Below are 22,638 nucleotides of genomic sequence, written 5' to 3'. Positions count from 1 at the left end.
CAAAAAAGCACAATTCATCTAGTATTTTAACGTAGATGATACTTTGATTTATGTAATACTTTACTACTGGAACATGAACTTGACACAGGAAATACAGCTCTCTATGCCTGAAATTTAGTGATATAAATCTGTAGTTCTTATTTAACTATCTAAACATGAAACTCTCATGTATCTGCTCCAAATGCTTTTAAAGTTTTCTATTCAATAAGAAAAATGCACCTACTAATAAAGATTGTCTGTGCCCTGTCTGTGCCCAACACAAACAATTTAAAATTCTGATTTGTTCAACTAACATGTAATATATGATATGGAGTATGCTAAAAGATCCGTTAACTTTATAGCCATCAGTTGATCACCCAGAGATAAGTTTAGCAATGACTTTCAGCCACTAGTGTTGGTGTCATTGAGTACAATACCACACTGTGTGATGCTTTTGCAAAGCTGTGTTGGTTTATTTGTGTGCAAAGAAATGGTCATATAGCAAGAAGTGCACTAATCAAACAGAATTTTTATATTTGTAGAACACCTACTAAATGACCTGGCAACAAAATTTTTGATTATGGAGACTGTATCATGTGTTTTAAGCAATTAAAGATTAAAATCAGCCCAGGAGTCTCATAACAAAAAGTGAGACGTAAGGACAGCCTGACATGTGAGAACACAGAATCTAAAAAAAGTTTCTCTTTTCATCCTGAGACTAGTAAAAAAGGAATCAACTTTAAAAATATGTGATTGGTAATATTATCCAAACATCTTACCCAAGAGAAAGATACATCCTACATTCATTTTACACAGTTTGACTCCTGAACACGAATAAGTAAATGCTCCAATAATTAAAACAGTAACTGATTCTCCTCAAAAAATAAAATTTAATTATGACAAACACTATTATATTGGTATTTTTTCTATTCTTTCTATTCACAGTGAAACCAGTCATGTGGTCTACAAGCTAAGCTGCAACCACTGTGCTGCATTCTATGTAGGCATGACAACCAACAAGCTGTCTGTCCACATGAATGGCCACCGACAAACTGCGGCCAAGAAACAAGTAGACCACACTGTTGCTGAACACACTACCAAACATAATCTCCTTCATTTCAATGACTGCTTCACAACCTGTGCCATATGGATCCTTCCCACCAACACCAGCTTTTCTGAATCGCGCAGATGGGAACTTTCCCTGCAATACATCCTACATTCCCATAACCCTCCTGACCTCAACCTTTGTTATTATTATTTATTTATTTATTTCTCTCCTTCTCTGCTACTTCCCCCACCCGTCCCCACCCCACTGCCTATCCCCACCATACATCCCTCCCCCTCCCTGCCCCAGGCTGCTCCTTTCCCCCACCCAGTCGCCACTCCCATAATACACTGGTGCTGCTGCTCACAGTGTGATTTCAGCTGCCCGAGACTGCAGTCATGAGTGTGAGTTGCGTTTGTGTGAGTGTGTGTGTCCGTATGTGTGTCTATTGTTGACAAAGGCCATTGGCCGAAAGCTTTTAAGTGTGAAAATCTTTTTGTTGTGCCTATCTGTGACTCAGCACCTCCGCTATAGGGTGAGCAGCAACTTTCCTTCTCATAATATTGTTACATTCCATCCTGGATTTTCCATCGTTTGATATGAAGTACTTTACATTTAGTGACATCACAGTTTTTTTAAACATATACACAACTGAAAACATTTGCCTTAAACTGATTAACTGAACCAATTACAGAAAAAGTGGCTCTACAACCATGCACTGTTGAAAGTTTTCAAAAGAAAGCACTGTGATAACTTCAAAGTTCTCTTCTGGGACATTATATCACTGATCCATCAACACTTAACTCTAGTGTCAAAGCAGCCACCCACAATCTATATTTGAAGACTGGTGATGAACTGCCTTCTTTAAAACACGAGACATTTGACAATATCCTCAATTGCAGCTGGCATGGAAAATTGATTTACCATTAAATTGTGAAGATATATTTGTATCCTTTCAAAATATCTACATGGCTGACACTTGCCATTCTAAGTTTGGTCTTTGTCATCAGTATTGACATAGTTTCATCATTCTAATCATGTGTTTGAAACAGGAACCTAGGACTGTGACCACTGTCTTGCAAAGACTTGTGACCATTATATTACTCAGCCTAGTTTCAAGGTGCACACAAGGGTGTTTCAATACTCCCTTCCCCTGTGAGTGAAGTATTTTCCCTTCCATATTTCCCAAAAACTTGCTGATTTCATCACCAAAAATTACTTGTCTCCGATTAATGATACAATCTCTCAAATTCTTCTAACTTGGAATAGAGGTAGTAGTTATACATGGTGATTAGAACTGTTATTGGAATAGACTTAATTGGAAGTAGTGTGTTTTCATTTGACATAACATCTAGAAGCACAGCTATATAAGCAGGAAATAAATCATCATTTTAAATGTCCTCGGAGTCTTTCGTGACTGCATACATGAATAAAACGTTCTCGGTTTTCCAGCCGCATCAATTCGAATAAATTCTTCGAGCTTTCGATGGCCATCTCCGTCATTTTAAGATTATATGTGACCCTCATCTTCATGAAAACAAATCAAAATCAAATATCAACATACAGTAATAAACAGTTAATAATGTGAGTAAATCGCTGTCCTCCCTAAAAAGTGCCTATTTCACATTATTTTTCATGTTATTTTTATACCAAATTTTCCTGTCCCTATTCTAAGCTATGCAATAGAAAGGTGGTGTTACCTGTGGCTTTCTTCTAGTCCATTTATGCATGTTATTTTAATAAAAGAACTGAGTTCTGGGTGTTGCAATGGCAATGAGTCTATAAACAATATAATATTACTTATTTTGTAATATTATTGTGTAGTGGATGGAATCCAGCAGGTACACTTGCTGTGTTTAGCTTCAAAAGTTTGTATAGGTGTGTTTTCTAATATATACATTTGCATATGCAGGCATCCATTTTGTTTTGGAGTTCATTTTTGAACAACACATACTAAATTTTAAATGTCATGAGTGAGTTCTTGCATAATACTCATAATTTTCAAAGAAGTACAAAGGCTACACTTAAAGCAAGGTTAATTTGCCAAAAGCACATAAAACATCTAGTACGTTGTACATGCTCTTTCACGGTACTTTATAATATTTACAGTATGTTCCTCTGCTTTCTGAGACAACATCCATGTCTTTTAGCAGTTATCATATGTATCTTTGGATTTGTAATCCCTAACTAGAATACTGTCATCTGTGAGTGAAATCATTCCTTAGGAGCCAGTTATTTATAATCCTTAATGAATGCAAAAGTGAATGAAGGAAAAATTTCAGTCAGTTGATTAACCCAAAATCTATATCAAAGAGGATGGTTAAACTTCAACTATCTAAAAGATTCAATGAGGGCTTGGATTTCGGCCACAGTATGTGATTTCAGCATCAAAAAACATCAGAACTTCTGAAGACAAAATACTACACTACTGTATTTATTTCGGTCAGAACACTGGAAAATCATCAATGTCACTGTTTTGCTACAAAAGTCTGACATTAAGTTAACTATTAAAACACCCCATAATGTATTGATACTGTCAAGGTATTTTGTTTTGTGTTTCCCAGAAAAACACCTTTGAAAACCTCTGTAAGTTTGACTTAGGTAAGTTCACATTTTAATAATTCATACATGCACAACTGACATCAAAATCAGTGAAAATTCTATGACAGATCATCTGTATCTATTATCAATTGTTCTCATCAAATAACAGATAATCACAGACATTTGCTGTGTGTAGTGCTCTTCCTGTCCTTAAAAGCTCTCACTCACTTCAGAAGGAATAAATATTAGGGTTCAACATTCCATCAATGATTTTATGTCATCAGAGGCAGACCACATGTCCAACTGCACAAGAAGTTGGAAGGGGAGCCTTTCCTGAGGAGCCATCCCAGCATTCGCTTTGAACAATTTGGAGAAACGAGCAAAAACCTAAATCTCTACAACTGGACAGTGATTTGAACCCTGCACTTCCCAAATGCAAGATCACTGCCTCAACCACTATGCCATCAAGCTTAGCATCTCCCAACTGATGTTCTCCGGAATAACTCCTTGTGGACCATACACTTCACTGTGAATTAATGTTCACTGTTGACTATCAGTATATTAAACCACTAGCTTACACTCTCTCTCTCTCTCTCTCTCTCTCTCTCTCTCTCTCTCTATAATTCATAAGCGGTGTGCTGTATTTTAAAACAAATGCAAAACAGTCATTCTTTTATATGCACTCATATCTGTAAGATATTCAGTACGTCACTTAAATGTTTTTTCCCTCTTCTGATGACAGCACTTTCTGGATATATTTGTTACTGAACTTGATCTGATGAGAGAAATTAAGTAAAATACTTGGTGCATTGACTCTGTGATGTAATCGAGTGGAGTGGAACAAGAAAATGGAGGAATGGAAAGGGGAATTAAGAAAGTGGTTAGAAAAGGGTGAATTAGGTTTTAAACCTGTACTATCTTCACACACTGTGTGTCCATTTCTTCTTAGGCCTTCTTATGTCTCACTTACCTGCCACTTGTAAATTAATGCTAATTTTGGAAGTTTGTGCAAGTATTTATATCTGATCTTTTGGTACTAAATTACACCTTACATTACACCTAGTTATGGCTATTCTCCCACCAATTTATTTGACATATGGTCTCCTTATGTGTAAGCTCCAGTTTGTCACAGAAATTTCATTTCTGCGCATTGAGGCCATCTGCATAATAAAGTACTGGGAAAGCCATGACTGTACAACATTTCTCTTTTATCTTCTCTGGCCTTATCTTTTATAAACGTACAAAGGGGCCACATATACTTGCAAATCCATCAAATTTTACAGTACTGTCACTATTCTTTTCAAGCCAAACCTAACATTTCAAATAGCAGAAAGCTAATGTATGTTCCAAATTCAAATTTTCCATCACAGTGTCTTTTTTTCATATCAGATCTTTGCTACATGAAACTGAACATTTCAGTCTTAGTTTTAAAGATTTCAACATCAAATTGTTTTTCGAGATCATGGTCAATCTAGTGGTGTGCATTCATAAGTCAATTTTTTCATACAGAATTAAGCGTATATGAGCAAAGGGAAAATTTCTGTTAGAATTATGATGGTGCTGGGCAATTTTCTTTTTTCCCAATATGCTGGAATAGTGAATACATAAAGTATCTGCAAACAGTTTCACATACATGACTTTTTGTATCACATACATGGCTTTTTGTACATCTCTCATTCTAAAGTATAACAGGAACAGAAACTACTGGATGGAGCAATACGTGAAATAAGGGAAAGACAACCACTCACCTATAGTGGGTTGATGTGTGGAGCACAGTAACACGTAACAGAAAATAGCATCACACTAGCTTTTCGGCACCAGCTATTTTTCCAGCAATAACACACACATTATCACACACAAGCACACGGATACCAAAAAGCATATTCATGTGTCACGGCAAGAACTACTTTTAAGAAAGATCCTTGCCTTGTAGCAATTCAAACTTCAAATGCCTCAGTTTTTCTAATACCACAGCATCTATGAAGGCTACTTCATCTGCTGATTTCCGATCAAAAGGAAATGGAAAAATTAGTTTCTCAATAAACATCTGGACCATCAAAAATATGCAACTGATTTTGTGCACCTATCTGTTGCTGCTTATGAAATGCTGGCTCACTCTTCACACCAGATATAAAGCAAGAGTTAAGTGGGTGAAATCCCTGTGCCCAAAAAAGGCGAATTTCATGACATATGCCAGAAATATTACGCTTGGTTTCACGCTATATATATAAGGGAGTCATTGTAATGTTTTCCTATTAAAGAATGAAATACTAACTGACAAATACAATGGAAGTATTTTGAGCCAGAATAAAAAAAAATGAGGGAAGAGCCCTGGAATGAGAATTAAAAAACAGATAAACAAATAGTATCCCACACCTGCCTTCAACCCATATACAAAGAAATTTGTAGCTGGAAAAAAAATTAAGCTCAATCAATAGATTATGGCATTAATAGTTTGTAGGCTGCAGATCTACTTGAATACATCAGGGATGGAATCTACTCACTGGAAACTTGCTGGACAATGCAGCCTGGACTAAAATGGGACTACATGTGACTCACCCCTAAATTAGAAAATATTTCTTAAACATAAAAATACACTACAAATAACAAAACAATTTATTTTCATATAAAACTATCTGGTACTATTAAAGAGTGGTAAATACCTTGTGATCTTATCCATTACACTTTTTATCCTGGTTTCCGTAACTGTTGGGAGAAGTTTCTGGACCATTTCTCGAATGAAAAGATCACTTATTCCTGGACTAGCTCTTTCTGCCAGTTCAAAAGCATTTTTAAGTTCTTCTATTGCATCTGCCTTGTGTGGTGACTCAGGTCCACGAGAATTATAATGATGTCGTCTTTGTAACTGAAACAATGGTACCAGCTTAATGACCTCTATCTATTCAACTTACAGACAGTTTTAACAGAAATATAATCAACATTTAAACAAGTGCCAATAAACAGCAAATGTGTAGCACACTTTCGCTACAGCTGTGAATTTGTTACCTCATGTTAAAAAGCGAAATTATTTCATATAATAAAAAGAAACACAAAGGCCAGTGATAAGTGGACAAGCAAAATTTAAAGCATGGAAAGAAAATTAAAAACAGTGAACTACAGGAAAAACATCAGCTAAGTATTTATTAACATATTACATCAAAACAGTCATTTCACACAGTTATCAATGGGGTAATTCAAATGTTCTGCAACATTAATAGTAGAAGAATGGTATAATCAAACAATGGAAATTCCAGCTAGGAATATCAGCAATGTAGGAGAAGACAGACACAATTAAAAAGACACTTACACATAAGCTTTCAGCCACAGCCATCATCGGAAAGAGTGAAGCACACAAGCAAGCAAAACTCACGCACAGAAGTGCCAACTCTGGCAGCTCGGACGAGAGTGCAACTATCACATGGAATGGTAGCAGCCATTGGAAGGGAGTGGGGAAGGGCAAGTGTACAGAAGGGAGCAGGAGAAGTGCTGTCTGGTGGAGTGTGCAGGCTCTAGAACGTCAATAGGTGCAGTGTCAGAAGGTTGCGGGGCCGGGAGGTGGGGAATACAGAGCAAAAATGGGGAGGAGGAAGGAAACATGGGCAAGTGTATTGGCAGAGGGTGGCAAACAAAAGAGTGTATGAGATGGGAATGGGGAGGAGGTGATGGTTAGAGATTGTGGGGACAGGATGTTAATGTACGTTGAGGCCGAGACAGGTACGGGATCAGAAAAGGCACTGTAAGGATAATTCCCATCTGCGTAGTTCGGAAGCTGGTGGTGGAGGGAAGGATCCAGATGGCTTGGGTTGTGAAGCAGCCACTGAAACCAAGCATGTTATATTCAGCTGCATGTTGTGTCATAGGGTGATCCACCTTGCTCTTGGCCTCAGTTTGCGGGGTGGCCGTTGAAACACGTATGTGTTCAGTGTATTAATTAACAGCGATGGCGAGGCATGACAGAATCTCTGACCAGAGAGTTATTTATCGTTGCTAGTCTGCGCTTGACTGCGCGAGAGTTAAGTTGCGTGTAGCGAGTTGGCAGGTTCAGTTGCGAGTAGGCAGTTGCGAGTGGGAGTTGCGTGTAGGGAGTCGCGAGGAACAGTTGTGAGTTGGACTCAGTCGGAAGTTGTGTGTGAGGAGTCGGCGGGCGTCAACATGGGTCTCTGGTCAAGGTTCGGCACGAGGTATATTGTTAAATAAGGTAATGAAGCAGCATTGCGCACATCTGATAATGTAACATATGTTAATTGTAATTAATTTGTTCAAGAAATGCCCCAATAATAATTTGTTTTCAAAGCAATCGTTTTTTAAAAAAAAAAAGAAAATCATTCCAATTGAAACAATATTTCCTATGCCTTTCCTCCCAGAATCAATTTATCAGATTAATTATTGCACAGGGCCTAAGGTCAGCGCAGCTGCCCTTATAAAATTTATCAGGTTCACCATAACGTTAATTTTGTGGGGACTTAACATTTTTGCACATTTTTATTATCATTGAGTTTTATTACTGTGGGAAGCTAACATTTGGAACTATTTGCAATTCTATTCAATTCTTTTCATTTTCATATTTTTACGGGGAGGTTACACTTGGCTCCATTTACATTTAATTGTTATCGATAATTTTTTGTGGGGAGGTTACACATGGCGACATCCGGACCAGGATCGTATTTCTTTGACAATCTTCTGAAAAGTAGCTAGATATCTGCTCTTATTTATTTAATATAATTAGCATTTGGCGCAACGCTTTTACTAATTTTGTGACTTTCTTTCCTCAGATCATCGGCAATTCGTTGCTCTTTGTTGTATTTGTGTTTGTTGGATTTTGCATTGTTTTTGTCTCATTTGTGAATAATTGTGACTAGTGTAAAAAAATGCCGCGAAAGACTGAATAGTGCATCGCGAGGTATAATGAGTGAAATAACCGAATTAAACAACTTGACCGATAGTACTTGTGACACGTAATGTAATGATGACAATCCTCCATTTAGTGACAATCAGTACGTACCGACCACTAATAATGATTTTGATCTTAGTGATGAACAGACGAATTCAATTGTGTCCTCTGTTAATTTGACGACAATTGATGACGCGGGGCATTCTGTTGTAATGAGCGCTGCCCAGCTCAACACAACCGGTTTGCAAAACTTAAGTAATGAACAGACAAATTTGTCTAATGAAAATGAACAGGATACACAAAGTAGGACGGATTTATTTAACTCCGAAATAGTGACTGACAGTGTTCATCCGACTGGCAAACCTTTTTGTAAATTACAGAATGACCAAATGGTCACACGAAACGCGACAATTGCAGATACACCATCAAACAGTATAGAGAATAGAGTAGGTAATATTGGCTTGGATCAAATTGTGGGACTATTGCTACAACGATTTGATGAAAAATTCGATCAACTTAATGAAAATTCCAAACAACAGAATGAAAAACTAGACAACAATAATGAAAATTTCCAACAACTTAATGAACATTTCATACAGCTAGATAAAAAACAACACAACTTTAAAGAAGATCTCAAACAACAATTTAGTGAAGATTTCAAACAACTTAATGAACAGAACAAACACCTTAATGAAAAATTAGACAACAATTCCAGACAGCTTAGTGAACAGATTAGAGCCGTTGCCGCCCAGTGTCATGATACTAAGGAACAATTACGTGAGGAAATTGAGACCTGTGCTAGGAAAGGTAGAGAGGAAATTAGATCTGTTGCTCAAGAATTAAGGGATATGCAAACAGCTACAACAGTAACACTTAGGCCGGTATTACACTATCAAATTTCTTTGTCAAAGATTTGATCAAAGATGTGATCCAATATTCCGTCCAATATATTTGACAAAGATCTTTGACGTAGCGCTAGAAGGGGTATTACACTGTCATCAAATTTTTCGTCAAAGTTCAAGATGGCTGACAACAACTTGTTATTAACCGCAGCAGTTGTAAGTACCCCAATTGCATTGTGTGCACATAAGGAAAAGAAGTGGGGGAAAAAATGGAACCATACATACGAGGTTGACAGTCTTAAAAGTCCTGGGATTACAACTTGATAATAAATTCAGTTGGGAGTAGCACACCACAGAACTGCAGAAAGGCCTTAACAAATCTATATTTGAAATTCGAGTGTTAGCAGACATAGGCAACATAAAAATGAAAAAGCTTGCATACTTTGCCTACTTTCATTCCATAATGGCATATGGGATAATATTTTGGGATAAATCTTGAAGTCAAACAAAAGTTTTCAGAGTCCAAAAGCGTGTAATACGTATTATTTTTGGAGTAAATTCACGGACGTCCTGCAGAAACCTCTTCAAAGAACTGGGTATACTAACTACTGCCTCTCAGTATATTTACTTCTTAATGAAATTGGTCGTAAATAATATATCTCTTTTTCCAACAAACAACTCAGTTCATACATACAATACCAGGAACAAAAATGATCTGCACAAGGACTTAAAAGCACTTACTTCAGTTCAAAAAGGGGTCCACTACTCAGGAACACTCATCTTCAATATTTTGCCAGGAAACATAAAAAATTTAGTTAGAAATAAAGATCAGTTTAAAAGGAGCCTGAAACACTTACTACTGGCCAACTCCTTCTACTCCATTGGCGAAATTTTTAATACAAACAAATGATGTATTGTATTTATTCATACTATTAGTATTGTTATTTCAGCTTTAAAAAAATCGACATGGTCCACATTCACGAGGATCTCCTCAGCACGGATCTATGGAACGAAAAACTAATCTAATCTGGGTGAAGCCGTGGGTTTTACAACGACACGATAAAAGCATTCAACAAAACTTGTTACGTGAGCTTACAGTGGAAGACGTCAAGTCGTACATCAATTACTTAAGAATGGATGAGCATACATTTCTGTATGTGCTCAGTGAAGTGTATCCTCATATCACAAAGCACAATATTCACTTAAGAACTGCTACATCTTCCGAAGACAGGCTCACTGTAACACTCCGATTCCTTGACACAGGAGAGGGTTATGTTATGTTAGGTTAGGTCAGGTCAGGTCAGGTCAGGTCTCCAATCTTCTTAATCTATTTTGTATTCAGGGTGCCTCACGTTGTAAAGCGCCTCATCAGCTTCAGACATCTCTATTAATTTTGCAGTTGTCAGCACACACCAATTGTATTTACCGGCAATGGTTATAAAAAACACTACAGACGACAGAACGCTGCAGCAATGCTAGCGCTCCATGTGGTAACATGTCACATTGCAGTGAACAGAAGACAAGCGGTTTCTTTGATCAAATATACAGCGAGGCCCTAGATTTGATCAAATATTGGACGACATTTGACAAAGTCCCTATTACACTATAAAATATCTTTGACAAAGATATGGGACAAAGAAATCTGATAGTGTAATACCGGCCTTAGAGAGGAAATTAGTGCAGTCGGTAAACAATGGTCTGAAAAAAGCAACACAATTACGCGACGAGTTTAAAGTAATGACAGCAGAACTTTCGCGCACACTGGATGCAAAAGTAGACGAGAAATTCGAACAACAGAACAGACAAATTGACGAACGTTTTAATCAACACCTACAAAACAGTGATACGCGTTTCCGTAAATTTATACAGGATCAGAATAAAGTAAAACGACAAGTAATGGAAACAATCACAGCACAGAGACAAGAAAACAAACGTAAATTGCCGCGAAAGCTAAAACATGCGTAGACAACAATATTGCTTCAATGTCCGATGAAATTAATACCATCAAACAGTCGAACACAGAATTACGTAACGAAATTTCCGATCTTGAATCGAAGACAGACACATACACAACAGAGAGTGACAGACAGACTCGAACAATTAGAACTAACACATGATTCTGATGACATCAAAGCTGACGTTAAAAAACTGAACGAAACCACACGTAAAATGCAAAAACAGATTAATGCGTCTGACACTAAAACTGATGGTCAGGTAAAAATACTGACTGAAAAATGTGATGAATTGGCCAGTCGTATTGATATTATTGAAAGTAATAATGACAGCAAATCAGACGATACTGCACAGATTTTGTTTAACCAAACACCTGAATTCCAAAATCTACAACAGACAATCAATGAGATCGATTCACCTAATAACACCTTACGTAGAAAATTGTCATGTTTACAGCAAGAGGTAACAGAGATAAAAAATGTTTCAGGGTTTAACACATCACAGCAGACGCCACTTAGTGAACATTTGTCAGACTCACGCAGCGCGTATAATTTGGGTAATCTACAGAGAGTACGGGACTTAGATTCCGAACAGCCACAGTCCAACAGATTCTCATACAATCCTGAACCGGTTGCGTCATACAGAGACGATAATTTTGATTACAAACATTTTCTGTCAGTGAGAAAATTTAAAGTGTTTAAAAATGATAGAACACAGATTCACCCACTGGATTGGATACAACAATTTAGCTTTGCTTTTCCACCGACTTGGCCCGTAACGCATAAACTTGAATTTATTTGCAGTTTTTTGGAAGGCAAACCGGCAACTCGTATGAGACCGATCGCGAGGCAATGCTATTCGGTAGAAGAGTTTCAGAATACTTTTCCGTCGAAGACGACACAGCGTGGAATTAAAGATCAATTAATTAGTTTACCAAATTATGAGAACTCAAATTTTCCCAGTGTCACACAATTTTTTGAGCATATGGTCCAACAAAACCAATACCTAAGTGAACCATACAGTGAATCTGCACTTATTCAATTATGTATCTCTAAATTACCACGATCATTAAGAGTGTCACTTCTAACGGGTCATCAAAAGGAAAACATTTCGGCATTCAGAGATCTGTTACAGCTTCTGGAAGTACAGCAATCAGATTATTCCTTTATAAACAAAAATTTTTCTTATAATAACCAAGGTCAGCAAACGTACAGCAATTACGATCAGCCACGTAATTTCAATAGCAAAGGTAACAGACGCTTTAGGAATGACAACCACCAGAACTTTAATAACAGACAAAATTTTAATTATCAATATCGTCAAAATTATCAGCAACAGGAACCACATTTTGGTAATAATAGACGTTTTTCACCGCAACAGCATGAAAAATCAGCCGGTTAGCATGCCTAACCAACAATGTAATGCACAAAGTCAACCAAGCTTTAATGTTTCGCCGCGTGGACGTATAGTCCCTGGTACAACAAATAGTAACGCACGGCAGCAAAGGAACAACTACGTACAGAAAACACAGTATTTCAATTCCTATCGCAATGCACCGTATAGGAATGACAATCACGACAGACGTAAAAATAATGAGCAAAATTTTCAGCGTACATACACTCCTAGAAATTGAAATAAGAACACCGTGAATTCATTGTCCCAGGAAGGGGAAACTTTATTGACACGTTCCTGGGGTCAGATACATCACATGATCACACTGACAGAACCACAGGCACATAGACACAGGCAACAGAGCATGCACAATGTCGGCACTAGTACAGTGTATATCCACCTTTTGCAGCAATGCAGGCTGCTATTCTCCGATGGAGACGATTGTAGAGATGCTGGATGTAGTCCTGTGGAACGGCTTGCCATGCCATTTCCACCTGGCGCCTCAGTTGGACCAGCGTTCGTGCTGGACGTGCAGACCGCGTGAGACGACGCTTCATCCAGTCCCAAACATGCTCAATGGGGGACAGATCCGGAGATCTTGCTGGCCAGGGTAGTTGACTTACACCTTCTAGAGCACGTTGGGTGGCACGGGATACATGCGGATGTACATTGTCCTGTTGGAACAGCAAGTTCCCTTGCCGGTCTAGGAATGGTAGAACGATGGGTTCGATGACGGTTTGGATGTACCGTGCACTATTCAGTGTCCCCTCGACGATCACCAGTGGTGTACGGCCAGTGTAGGAGATCGCTCCCCACACCATGATGCCGGGTGTTGGCCCTGTGTGCCTCGGTCGTATGCAGTCCCGATTGTGGCGCTCACCTGCACGGCGCCAAACACGCATACGACCATCATTGGCACCAAGGCAGAAGCGACTCTCATCGCTCAAGACGACACGTCTCCACTCGTCCCTCCATTCACGCCTGTCGCGACACCACTGGAGGCGGGCTGCACGATGTTGGGGCGTGAGCGGAAGACAGCCTAACGGTGTGCGGGACCGTAGCCCAGCTTCATGGAGACGGTTGCGAATGGTCCTCGCCGATACCCCAGGAGCAACAGTGTCCCTAATTTGCTGGGAAGTGGCGGTGCGGTCCCCTACGGCACTGCGTAGGATCCTACGGTCTTGGCGTGCATCCGTGTGTCACTGCGGTCCGGTCCCAGGTCGATGGGCACGTGCACCTTCCGCCGACCACTGGCGACAACATCGATGTACTGTGGAGACCTCACGCCCCACGTGTTGAGCAATTCGGCGGTACGTCCACCCGGCCTCCCGCATGCCCACTATACGCCCTCGCTCAAAGTCCGTCAACTGCACATACGGTTCACGTCCACGCTGTCGCGGCATGCTACCAGTGTTAAAGACTGCGATGGAGCTCCGTATGCCACGGCAAACTGGCTGACACTGACGGCGGCGGTGCACAAATACTGCACAGCTAGCGCCATTCAACGGCCAACACTGCGGTTCCTGGTGTGTCCGCTGTGCCGTGTGTGTGATCATTGCTTGTACAGCCCTCCCGCAGTGTCCGGAGCAAGTATGGTGGGTCTGACACACCGGTGTCAATGTGTTCTTTTTTCCATTTCCAGGAGTGTATAATAACAGTCGGTCTTACCAACAGCAAAATCATCCGCAAGAACATATACTCATGAATGAACCCGACAGTAGATATCATCCAGAACGTAATACGTCTGGAAGAAATAACAGAACAGTTCAAATAGTCGAAATGCCACATCCTCCAGAAAATAATAACACGTCAGATAGAATCTGACTAGATACTGTACAGATCGCATCTTCCAGTAACACAAGCACTACTTTAGACACGCAGAATGTTGATCACGAAAATGTTATTACTTTTGACGACATCCGAGACGCTCTTTTACAGGAAAGACCAGTTGTTCAGAAAACCATTTCACATCCTGTCATCGAGATTAAAATTGGTTCATCGAAATTTTCAGCAGTAATCGATTCCGGATCACCTATGTCAGTTATAAATGAAGAAACTTTCAACGAGTGTAACAAAGAGAATGCCTATCCTACATTACCATTAGGCAAAACGAAAGTGAAAGGAGCAGTATCGAGTAAAGGAGTAGACGTTAAATTACAGACACATTTATCATTTTGCATTGCAGGTCACACATTTCACTAAAATTTTTGGATTGTTCCTTTACTGACAACAGATGTTATTTTAGGTACGAATTTTCTGGTAGAACACGACGCAGTTATCGATTTTCAGAATTCCTATTTAATGTTGAAGGATGAAAATATACAGTTTGCTATAGAATTTCAGCACTCACTATCTGCAGAAGAACAAACAATTAATCAATCGCACAGAGGTCATTTCCGCATCACGTAACATAGACTGTAATTCCACATTGTTCACAGATACGTACGTACATAACTATAATATTCCAGACGAAGCTGACTACGACGTAATGCAGATGATTTCTGATAAAGTTAAACAAAGCAGTGTAAATACAGACGACGAACGCACGCAATTACGCAAAATTCTTTTACAGCAAGCTCCAGTTTTTGACAATGTTCCTGGTACTATGTCCGGTTTTATGTATGAATTTCAAGTCAAACAGCACGACACATTTAAAGCCAAGCATTATCCCATTCCATATATCCATAGAGAACAGGTTAAGAAAGAATTGCAGGATATGCTTGACGAAGGAATTATTGAACCAGCAGTTAGTCTGTACATAAACCCGCTACATATTGTTAACATAAAGGATGGCTCACTTCGCCTCGTACTTGATTCACGTCACATCAATGACATAATTATTAATGAAACAGATCACCCACAGACATTAGAAGAACTACTACAGAAATTTCATGGTACTGCTATTTATTCTACATTAGATCTGAAATCGGGATTTTGGCAAATTCAGCTCCATCCGAATTGCAGAAAGTACACAGCTTTTCTCTGTTTTGGTGACTGTTATCAATTTTGTAAATTACCATTCTGTTTAACTATTTCTTCAGCAGCTCTTATTCACGGTTTGAATACAATACTTCCAACAGAACTTAAAGACAGAATCACGACGTACGTAGATGACATTCTTATTGCAGAAGCTAACTGGACTGAATACAATCTGATTCTAGAACAACTGTTGCAAACTTTTCATGCTCAAGGACTTACAGATAATCTCAGTAAATCGCATTTTGGCAAAACTTCTGTAAAATTTCTTGGACACGTAATTTCAGCAGAAGGCATTGCGCCTGATCCGGAAAAACTTCAAGCTCTACGTGACATTACTGTTCCTACAACAAAAAAACAATTACGCAGCTTTTTGGGATTAATTAACTTTTTTCGTAAATTTATTCATCACTCTGCTTTAGACACACCTAGATTATGACAATTGACAGGTAAAAACACTATTTGGTCCTGGGATAAGCAAGCACATTCTGAATTTATGAACCTGAAACATGCTTTGTTGAATGCACCACTTTTATCGCACCCAGATCTTATCAAAAATTTTTCCATTGCCACCGACAGTTCTAACACCGCTTTAGGAGTACATATTTTTCAGGAAATTGAAGAAGATGGCTCAACAGTAATTAAAAACATCGCATTTGCAAGTCGCATTTTGTCACCTGCTGAACGAAATTATTCCGTTACAGTACTTGAAACGTTATGTGTTGTTTGGGCTTTTACGAGATTTCGGCACTTTCTTTATGGCAGACATACCACCGTTTACACAGATCACAGAGCGATACAATTTTTACTTTCAGCTAAATTCACACATGACAGATTAAGCAGATGGAAGCTTTATTTACAGGAATTTAATTTCACAATTGTTCACATTCCCGGCACACAAAATGTTATAGCAGACGCACTATCTCGTTCTCTCAGCTACAATCAGCAAGACATCACAACCAACTTCTGCAAAGCAAATTTCAGCGTCATGTACATTCAACAAGTTGCATTTGAAAATTTTATTTCGTCGTCATTACAGGACATAGCAAAAGAGCAAAATAAAGACAACGTGTGGAAAGAAATTAAACACCTCTGGCAAGATAGAAATAATGTTACGATTAGAAACCATTACACTGTACGCAATGACATTCTGTTTCGCCGCTCTCATCCTGACAGCAACAATTGGTTATTATGCATTCCTGACGAGCTTGTTAACAAATTAATCTGGTATACTCATTTAAGTTATGCACATTACGGAGCTAGAAAATGTTTTCTTATACTGAGACAGAACTGTTATTTTACCAACATGGAGAAACGTGTACGACGAGTTTTAGCGTCATGTAAAATCTGCCAGAAAGCTAAGTCAGACACAACTTCTCATATTCCTCCATTATATCCCATTGTACCTGTTAAATTAAGACACATGGCCGCTGTAGACATTTTTGGTCCAATTCCGAGAACTAATAGAGGTTTTTGCTACATCTTTGTCGCTGTTGAACTCACTTCAAAATTTGTTACCTTCACTCCGTTACGCAAAGCTACTGCTAAAACTGTTTCGAAAGCATTTGTGAAACATTTTTTATTTCATGTAGGGCATGTGATGAAAGTAATTTCCGACAATGGATCACAATTTTGTTCTGCTACACGGACACGCATGTTACAAGCTAGAAACATTTCTCCGATCTATATATCCAAGTACCATGCTTCTTCGAACCCTTGTGAACGATTAATGAAAGAAATTGGTAAACTGTGTAGAATATACTGCCCCAAAAGACATATTGATTGGGACACACACATTCTCTCATTCCAAGATGTAATTAATTCCATACCAAATGAATCCACTATGCTATCTCCGTTTGTTTACTGAAAAATGTTGAACCACCTAACAAAATTACAGAATTAGTAAACTTTCCTACATCTCGTCGACTACGACACCATGAAATAATTGACATTGCGCTGAACAACATCAAACGTGCCGCAGAGCGCCGGAGAAGACAACAAAAACAGGTTTGTACACGACGTGACCTTCACGTTGGACAGAAGATATTAGTACGTACACACTATTTATCCAACAAAGTAAAAGGTAGGTGCAGTAAATTTGAACTTCTATACGCAGGTCCATATCGGATTCGCAGCATTCCTCACCCCAATGTTGTACACATCGAAACTTTGAGAACCAGAAAATCGAAAGGAAACCATCACGTGTCGAACGTCAAACCTTTTATTGAATGAAAATACTTTATGATTTATCACACTGTAATGCCATTTCCTAATTTTTTTATGACCACTTATGCAATTACATTCACATGAACACTTACTGATGATTATCGTATTTTTTTCTTGGCAAGTGCCCGGCAAGGTAAGGTTAGCAGGTCGCTCTTCTTGTCGTTACACATCAGACCGTGCACATTTTTCCAAATAAACTTACACTTTTTATGACCTCTTATGCAAATATATTTATGTGACTACTTACTGATGATTAACGTATTTTTTCTTGGCAAGTGCCCGGCAAGGTAAGGTTAGCAGGTCGCTTTTCTTGTCGTTACACATCAGACCGTGCGCATTTTCCATTTTTTAATGTATGTATGATTGTTTTCCTGTTTGTTTGTATGCATGATGAAATAGTTAAGATATAGCAAACAGCAGTTGACTTTGACATTTTTGCCCTACGATATCTCAACATCGTGACTATTTTTACATTTTTTGCTGCTGCATTATGATATTCTGTGTACATTTTTTGCATCTGAACACTGTCTATGATTTTTGACATAATACGTTTTGTGTCATGCTATGCTGTATGCTTAATTATATCACTATAAACCAGTTTTTATCTAATAGGTATATGAATTAAATGCAAGACATTAAGCTTTGTTCATCATTTTCAGAAAGAAATAACGTGTAAAGGAAATAAATTAAACAGAAATGGGAATTTCACCTAGGGAATAAACGAAAGAAGATGCAAAAACCTTATGAGGAGGAGTAAAAGGATCAGAATTAACAAGCATTAACAAGAATATACTATATACATCGTAGAATAGCAGTCTTAACTAATTTTTTCTTTCAGAATACAAGGCGATTGATGCAGGCTGTCAGACAGAACTACACATCTTAGTTTTAGTGATGGAATATACTAGAGATAAGGGATAGTTGTATAATGAGTAATGAAGTGAATTTTTTGCAGATGATAATGAATGCTGATGAATAATGATGAAGAATATGCTACTATGGATAGTGAAGTTTTTCTTTACAGGTGATGATAATAATGGAGTTATGATAATATAGATAATGAAATGATGGATAATGAAGTTTTTTCTTTACAGATGAGGATAATGTGGAAGTTATGTATTCATGCTATGTAGTTATTTAAGTATTTGTTGCAGTTCGCTTTGACAGCAGGTGTTATATTGCATGGTATAATGACTGAAGGTTTTGGAAAGGACAGCTATGGAACACATCTTTATACACAGTTCACTACCTGTTAATTCGAAGTTCACTACTTTTCAGCATAAAATGCGTTTCTTCTTTCAGTTTAATAATCCATTTTGTATTTTTTGCAGGAGAAATTATTCATGAAATTAATGTGCTATAAGCAGTTGGTCATTAAACCTGTGTCACTTATGAATGTGATTACATATACTCTATTTGTTTCATAATCTTGCTACAGCTGACTCATGACGAATGAAGTTACACATTTTCATTTACAGCAACAACCCAAAAGCAATTTTTTTTTTCTTTCCCCTGTAATTACCCAACGCAATGCATTGCTAACAAAAAATGTATTACCAGTCCCAAATAATGATACCAGTTTAAGAAAGTTCTGAGTAATACTGCTCAGCTCTGAATAGTATGTCACTTGCATAATGAATAATAATGCTTTGTAACTGGGAAATGACTGCTACTGATTACTGTATTGATATGAGCAATGATTAATTATGAACATTATTCTGTAATACTATGTTATTGACTACCTCCTGTTTTTAAGTTATGACTTCTGATGATTTGTAATTAGAAAATGAGTGCCTATGTTCTCTGTAAATCATTATATGAATTATGTAATGACTTCTGATGATTTGTAATTAGGAAATGAGTACCAATGATTTGTAATTAGGAAATGACCAATGTTCTCTGTAAAACACCACATGAGCATTAATACTTCTGATGATTTGTAATTAGGAAATGAGTGCCTATGTTCTCTTTAAATCATTATATGAATATTATTATGTAATGACTTCTGATGATTTGTAATTAGGAAATGACCAATGTTCTCTGTAAAACACCACATGAGCATTAATACTTCTGATGACTTGTAATTAGGAAATGAGTGCCAGTGTTCTCTGTAAAGCACCACATGAATATAATGACTTCTGATGATTTATAATTAGGCAATAAGTGCCAATGTTCTCTGTAAAACGCCAATTTATGAACATTATTATGTAATACTACATACATGGTACAGAAATGTTCAATAACTAGGCAATGAATGCCGCAAACTACTAATGTAATTCTCAGTGAAGACTAATATGTGACTTAATGTCCTTCACCTTCTGGCCTAACTACCCTGAATTACTGCAATATCCGTTTATCCTGTATATCCTCTTGATCATGGAGCACTATATTTGGTTTTTGCACTAATTCTACGTTGGTGTACCTTACAAGAACGTGGTGTTGACACAACATGCTGTCCACCACCTTGAGCGATGGAGATGTTATTATGGTCCCACTGTTTGGTGTACCTAATGTACTGCTAAAATGATAACATGGAATATTACTACGACATTTCAGTGTCTTGGCTACGCTGATAAATACTACTGGGAAAAGAGCTTCAGATTGTCTCACTTGGTGCTGTGCTACAGTAGAAAGATATGGACTTTCAGTGCAGCTGCGTGCACCTAAAGTGCTACAACCATGATGCAATCCTTCCCTTTCCTATCCTAATTCTTGTAACATTGTGAAAATCAATTTTGCTAACATGATTTATATTCATGGCCTATACATTTTTTTCGATATATTCTGAACTACAGTGCGAGTGCACTTTTATCATTTTTCTAACATGATTTCTACTTATTGTATATACATTTTGTGATTTGCTGATATATTCTGAACTACAGTGCATGTGCACTTATGTCACTTGTCAACATGATTTTTGCCATTACGTTTATTTGTTGTGAAAATGCTAAAGAGTTTTTCAGTGTGTGTGCACTTTTGTCATTCTTCTAACATGATTTCTACTCATTGTATGTGCATTCTGATTTGCTGATATGTTCTGTACTCATTGTATATATATTTTGTTATTGCCTAATATGTTTTGTACTCGGTGCATGTGCACCATATTTACTTCATGTTCTACATCTGTTTGTAAAGTTAATCAGTTAAGAAAAAATTTGTTGCTCATAGCAAGTCCAAATGACTCACCATCGCTGCCAAATTTTTGCCCCCCTCCCAGTGGAGGGTTATGAAACACGTATGTGTTCAGTGTATTCATTAACAGCGATGGCGAGGCATGACAGAATCTCTGACCAGAGAGTTATTTATCATTGCTAGTCTGCGCTTGACTGCGCGAGAGTTAAGTTGCGTGTAGCGAGTTGGCAGGTTCAGTTGCGAGTAGGCAGTTGCGAGTGGGAGTTGCGTGTAGGGAGTCGCGAGGAACAGTTGTGAGTTGGACTCAGTCGGATGTTGTGTGTGAGGAGTCGGCGGGCGTCAACATGGGTCTCTGGTCAAGGTTCGGCACGAGGTATATTGTTAAATAAGGTAATGAAGCAGCATTGCGCACATCTGATAATGTAACATATGTTAATTGTAATTAATTTGTTCAAGAAATGCCCCAATAATAATTTGTTTTCAAAGCAATCGTTTAAAAAAAAAAAAAGAATCATTCCAATTGAAACAATATTTCCTATGCCTTTCCTCCCAGAATCAATTTATCAGATTAATTATTGCACAGGGCCTAAGGTCAGCGATGCTGCCCTATTATTGTGGATTTAATGATTAATGTTCATTTCTCAATTTTTGTGTCGAGTTTACATTTGGGTCATTATTATTCTATAATTTTTGTGGGGACCAAACATTTGGCTCATTTTCATTATCATAGACTTTTCTTTCATTTCTTCTGGGAGGTTACGTTTAGCACGATGCCCATAAACATTTAAATAAATTTCTTTCATTTTTTGTGGGGAGGTTACACCGTTCATCTTGGTGGACAGCTGGTCAGTAGTCATAACAATATAAAAAGCTGTGTAATGACTGCAGCAGAAATGGTAAATGACATGGTTGTTTTCACAGGTAGCCTGGCCCCTGACGGGGTATGATAAACCTGTGACACGAGTGGAATACGAAGTGGTGGGTGGGTAGATTGGGTGGGTCTTGCACTTGGGTCTTCCACAGGAGTACGGTGGTTGAGGCAAGGGATTGGCATTGGGAGTGGCATAAGGATGGACTGGGATGTTGTGGAGGTTGGGAGAGTGACAGAACATGACTTTAGCAGAGGTGGGAATGATCTCGGATAAGATGTCCCTCATTTCAGGGATGATGATAGGTAATCAAAGCCTTGGCAAAGGATGTGGTTCAGTTGTTAGAGACCAGGGTGGTTTTGGGTGACGTAAGAGGCACTCCTTTGTGACTGGCTCTTGGAAGTGGTGGGAGGATTGGGGGTGTGAGGGGGAAATAGCATGGGAGATCTGTTTGCAGACTAGGTCTGGGGATAGTGCCTGTCTGTAAAGGCCTTGGTGCGACCCTCCACATACAGGGCGAGGGAGTTCTTGTCATTGCAGATATGCCGTCCCCAGGTAGCCAACCTGTATGGGAAGGATTTTTTGGTGTGAAATGGATGAGAGCTGTCAAAATGCAGGCAATGTTGATGGTTGGTGGGTTTAATGTGGACAGAGGTGTGGATGGAGCCATCAGAGAGGAGTAGGAGGTCCACCTCTAGGAAGGTGGCACACCGTGTTGAGGATGACCAGCTGAAGCAGACTGAAGAGAAAGTGTTAAGGTTGTGAAGGAACAAGGATAGGGTGTCTTGGACC

The 22,638-nt window shown here is 38.4% G+C and overlaps 1 protein-coding gene across 3 annotated transcripts in view; it reads right to left on the bottom strand.

Moving 5' to 3' along the window:
* LOC126237272 (serine/threonine-protein kinase 26) overlaps window positions 1-22,638 on the bottom strand; it is a 649,741-nt gene that overhangs the window by 6,426 nt on the left and 620,677 nt on the right. For all 3 annotated transcript variants that reach the window (XM_049947200.1, XM_049947202.1, XM_049947199.1), the window contains one exon: window positions 6,229-6,431. In XM_049947200.1, the coding sequence (XP_049803157.1) occupies window positions 6,229-6,431 (203 nt within the window). The remainder of the gene's footprint in view (window positions 1-6,228; window positions 6,432-22,638) is intronic.

Source organism: Schistocerca nitens, chromosome 2 (genome assembly GCF_023898315.1).
Source record: "Schistocerca nitens isolate TAMUIC-IGC-003100 chromosome 2, iqSchNite1.1, whole genome shotgun sequence".
NCBI classification, from domain to species: domain Eukaryota; kingdom Metazoa; phylum Arthropoda; class Insecta; order Orthoptera; family Acrididae; genus Schistocerca; species Schistocerca nitens.
This window is presented reverse-complemented; position numbering and strand designations above follow the sequence as displayed.